Source organism: Berghia stephanieae, chromosome 12 (genome assembly GCF_034508935.2).
Source record: "Berghia stephanieae isolate SIO BIC M18660-M18661 chromosome 12, UCSD_Bste_1.3, whole genome shotgun sequence".
NCBI lineage: Eukaryota > Metazoa > Mollusca > Gastropoda > Nudibranchia > Aeolidiidae > Berghia > Berghia stephanieae.
Genome location: NC_088371.1, coordinates 42,523,026 through 42,528,025, shown reverse-complemented (window position 1 = coordinate 42,528,025; position 5,000 = coordinate 42,523,026). Strand labels below are relative to the sequence as shown.

At 35.0% G+C, this 5,000-nt stretch overlaps 1 protein-coding gene across 1 annotated transcript in view; it reads right to left on the bottom strand.

Annotated features, from left to right (window-relative positions):
- LOC144958006 (transient receptor potential cation channel subfamily M member-like 2) overlaps window positions 1-5,000 on the bottom strand; it is a gene marked incomplete in the record, with an annotated part of 76,324 nt that overhangs the window by 43,045 nt on the left and 28,279 nt on the right. The window contains 1 exon segment of the mRNA XM_078889591.1: window positions 78-222. Coding sequence (XP_078745717.1) covers window positions 78-222 — 145 coding nt within the window.

The window sequence follows — 5,000 nt, the reverse complement described above, 5'->3', positions numbered from 1 at the left end:
AGGAAAACTCAAAAAGGAAAAACAAAAAAAAAAAAAAAACAAAAAAAAAAAAAAAACAAAACCCCCAAAAAACGCACCATCGCAGACATCTTCATCTTCTACATCTGAATCGATCTTTCCATCGACGACTGCTCTGTCCCCTTCCTCATTGGTCGGGTAGCCGGGCTTGAAGAAATCCCCCAGTAGCATCCTGATCACGTAGCCCACATCTGTTAATTTGAACTAAAACAAAACAAAACACAGGTGGAGGTAATTACTGTAGGAAATTGCTACGAAAGAAAAATAAAATTAACTCTTTATTTCATAGGGGCAACTGTGGCCTTAAAACTGCCTAAAAATTCAATTTCATAGGGTATACAGTGGGCAACTGTGGCGATTTCTTCTTCTTCTTATTAATAATATTACTATTATTATTATGATTATTATTATTATTATGATGATGATGCTTATTATTCTTCTTCTTATTGTTATTATTAAACTGCCTACAAACGCCATTATAGGGAGGAAAAGTCATATCGTCACACCTTCAACTTTTCTGGTTCCAGATCATAGGAAGTATGTAGGTACCAGACCATCGGAGGAATAATAATAATAAATAAGTTACAAATTAAACCATAGGATGGCATGACTGTTCTAGTATCAGGATTTATAGAAACATTCTTAAGCTGGAGGAATCTAAAAGAGAGAGGCTGGATGATCCTTATTGACGACCAGCATATATTTAGACTATAAAATAAGATGCCATCACTCTGACACCAGAAGATGAATTACACAAGGAATGTATTTAGTCCTCCAGAAGAGCGGTTGTACACTTCCAGTGATATTGGAACCAGTATTTTGATATCACACATTTATTCCCTATTGTAACAAGAAAAACCAGAGGCCATGAAGACGCCAATTTATTAGTCTAATACAAACACCAAAATCCTGTTCTTATTTGTTTTGCTTTTCTGGGTTTTTTTAAAATGGTTTTACAGCGCTTGCAACATATTTAGGTTATATCAGCGCCAGTAGAAAGGAAGAAAATGGGATAGTGTAAAAATTCTAAAATTACAGTTATAGTACCAAGGAAAAAGTAATACAAAGGGGAATTGGTTCAAATATGGAATAGATATATAGATGCCAAGAGCATACCATTTATGTACTTTATTTGAGATCACCTAAAAGTCTCATCCAGACACCAACATAGGATCCCACTAAGAGGTGTACACTCAAATGTTTACAAGATATGGTCAAGACAAAAAAAAATATAACTATCATTATATAACAAAAAATAGAGGGTATATAAGAAAATATGGATAGTAAGTATTCTAAATATTGTTTCATTTACAAATGCAAACAGAAACCAATTCTAAAATTTAAAGCCATGATTATGTATTAGACACATTATTATTGCTAATCTTATTGTTCAGTATGTAACAAAAAACTTAATGAATCATGTTTAAAAAATACAACTTCCTCTTAAAAATGACATATAACATGATTATTGTTAATCTTATTGTTCAGGAAGTTACAGAAAAAAGTTAATGAAATATATGGTAAATAAACAATTTCCTTTTAAAACGACACAGAACTTAATATTCTTCATCTCATTGTTCAGGAAGTTGCAAAAAGAGTTAAAGAAACATGTTAAAAATACAATTTCCTCTGATGAATGACACAAAACTTTCTCAAATAACCATGGATTTTGCCCATAACTCCCCCCCCCCTCCCCAAATGCATGTGAATAATTCCTTTTCTTTTTTTCTTTTTTTTATATATCAAGGAGATAATGGAAGTTATTAAAAATAATTACAAATAAATACAATAACAATATAGTACAAACATTAAAAAAATATATATATAAATTTGATGACGTATGAGATATCATAAGATAGCATTGCCTTTAAATGAAATCTATATATCTAATATCATCGATAAATTAGAGGAAAAAAAACCCAACAAACAAATAAATTATCTTTAAACAAAACCAACAAACTCAATAAAACAAAATAAAATAAAACAATATGAGTAGTTTATTTACAGGATAACAATGAGATCTTAAAATGGGGCAGCGAAGACGTGACGTCACGCCTTCAACTCTTCCGGTTCCAAATTCATTGGAAGTGTGTATATAACCAGTTCTTCGGAAGACTAATAATGAACTTGTTATAATCAACAAAATGGGATGAATGAAACATTACAGACGAATGAGATAATGTGGTAGTGGCGTTGTTAAGATGGGCATCAATGTTTTTGTTAATTCATCTAACAAAACACCACTACCACATTATATCATTCGTCTGTAGTGTTTCATTCATTCTGTTTTGATGATAAAGGGGTCACTCGAAACGTCCATTTTATCTGTTTTCGTATATTAAATTGATCTTACATTCAATTTCACATTATTTATTTATTTCTTCGAGCTTCGAGCAGCAACATTTACATCAATCACTTGGAAAGGATATAAACCAATCAACAAGAAATGAAGTGAGTAGAAAAGTGCCAGAAGACAATAGAGAATAAAAAACTTTGTGGTGTTGGGGGTTCGAACCGACTATAGAGTTACCTTCTCCTGGCCAGGCAGAGTTGTCGTACCAGTAAGGTCGTGGGTTCGAGCCCTCATTGCCATGTAGTTTTTTTATTCTCTATTGTCTTCTGGCACTTTTCTACTCACTTCATTTCTTCGTTTTGTTTTGTGCGACTATGTGGTCTAGTGGTATGACACTCGCTTTCAGATTGGAAGGTCCTGGGTTCGAGCCTCACGTTCAGCGCATAGTTGAGTCCTTGGAAAAGGCTCTTTACTCACATTCTCTCACCGTACTCAGATGTAAAATGAGTACCTGGCCATTAACAGCGTTGTCTTTCTCCGAAAAATTGTAATATCGCCTAATAGGCGTCATGTCCCGTCCTATATGTTAAATGTTGCTGTTGACCAGGGACCCCTTGTAAAGCGCTTTGAGCACATTTAGTGGAAGTTGCGCTATATAAAGCTCAATTATATTTATCTATATTATACTTGTTATCATCAACATAACTGCCTGTTCCACGCATTTTTCTGAAGCCTATCAATGGAACAGATGGATAGAATTAGAATGAAGAAGTATGGAAAAGAACACAGCAGAAACCAGTGGGAGAGGAAATAGGAAGAAGACGATGGAGGTGGATTGGACACACGCTTAGAAAGAATGACTCCACTATAACAAAGAAAGTATTGGACTGGAACCCTCAGGGCAGAAGATCAAGGGGAAGGCCACGAGGAACATGGAGAAGAATTAAAGAAGCTGATATACAGAGAAGTGGTAAGACCTGGAATGAGATAAAAAAGTTAGCTCAGGATAGAGAAGGATGGAAACTGTTTGTCTGTGGCCTATACCCTGACCCAGGGTGAAAAAGGCAATGATGATGATGATGATAGAGAAGGATGGAAACTGTTTGTCTGTTGCCTATACCCTGACCCAGGGTGAAAAAGGCAATGATGATGATGATGATGATGATGATGATAGAGAAGGATGGAAACTGTTTGTCTGTGGCCTATACCTGACCCAGGGTGAAAAAGGCAATGATGATGATGATGATGATGATGATGATGATGATGATGATGATGATGATGATGATGGTGATGATGATGATGATGATGATGATGATGATGATGATGATGGTGATCAATGGAACTGTTAGTATCTACAATAGTGTGTGTAATGAACAAAAAACAAACACACGTCTAAACTAACAATTTATCATAAAAACATCTTAAACCAAAGCTATATTGTGAGGTTATTTGGTCTAGTGGTATGACACTCGCCTTCAGATCGGAATGTCTGGGGTTCGAGTCCCCCTGTGACAGGCGCATAGTTGTGTCCTTGGAAGAAGCTCTTTACTCACATTCTCTCATCTCACTCAGGTGTAAAATGAGTACCTGGCTGAGAGAAAAAGGCATTGTCTCTGTCTGAAAAAAATTTTTATATATCGTCTAACATGGGTCACGTCTCGTCCTACATGTTAAGTGTTGCTGATGCTTAACACCCTTTGTAAAGCGATTTGAGCATGGTCAGTGGATTTTGTACTAAACAAATGCTTAAGTTCATTTGTTTTGACTTTAAAAATCATTTATGGCTTTAAAAAAAAACAACACCTGCAGGTGAGATCTAGAAATTTAGTTGAGATCAAAGTTTGGGAGTTGACTTTTCATTAGTTAGTGGTAAAACAGGATGACATGCTCCTGAGCAAGGAGAAGGAAGAGGAGGAGGAAGAGGAGGAGGAGGAGGAAGAGGAGGAAGAGGAAGAGGAGGAAGAGGAGGAGGAAGAAGAAGAAGAAGAAGAAGAAGAAGAAGAAGAAGAAGAAGAAGAAGAAGAAGAAGAAGAAGAAGAAGAAGAAGAAGAAGAAGAAGAAGAAGAAGAAGAAGAAAGAAGAAGAAGAAGAAGAAGAAGAAGAAGAAGAAGAAGAAGAAGAAGAAGAAGAAGAAGAAGAAGAAGAAGAAGAAGAAGAAGAAGAAGAAGAAGAAGAAGAAGAAGAAGAAGAAGAAGAAGAAGAAGAAGAAGAAGAGAAGAAGAAGAAGAAGAAGAAGAAGAAGAAGAAGAAGAAGAAGAAGAAGAAGAAGAAAAGAAGAAGAAGAAGAAAAGAAGAAGAAGAAGAAGAAAGAAAGAAGAAGAAGAAGAAGAAGAAGAAAAGAAGAAGAAGAAGAAGAAAGAAGAAGAAGAAGAAAGAAGAAGAAGAAGAAGAAGAAGAAGAAGAAGAAGAGAAGAAGAAGAAGAAGAAGAAGAAGAAGAAGAAGAAAGAAGAAGAAGAAAGAAGAAGAAGAAGAAGAAGAAGAAGAAGAAGAAGAAGAAGAAGAAGAAGAAGAAGAAGAAGAAAGAAGAAGAAGAAGAAGAAGAAGAAGAAGAAGAAGAAGAAGAAGAAGAAGAAGAAGAAGAAGAAGAAGAAAGAAGAAGAAGAAGAAGAAGAAGAAGAAGAAGAAGAAGAAGAAGAAGAAGAAGAAGAAGAAGAAGAAGAAGAAGAAGAAGAAGAAGAAGAAGAAGAA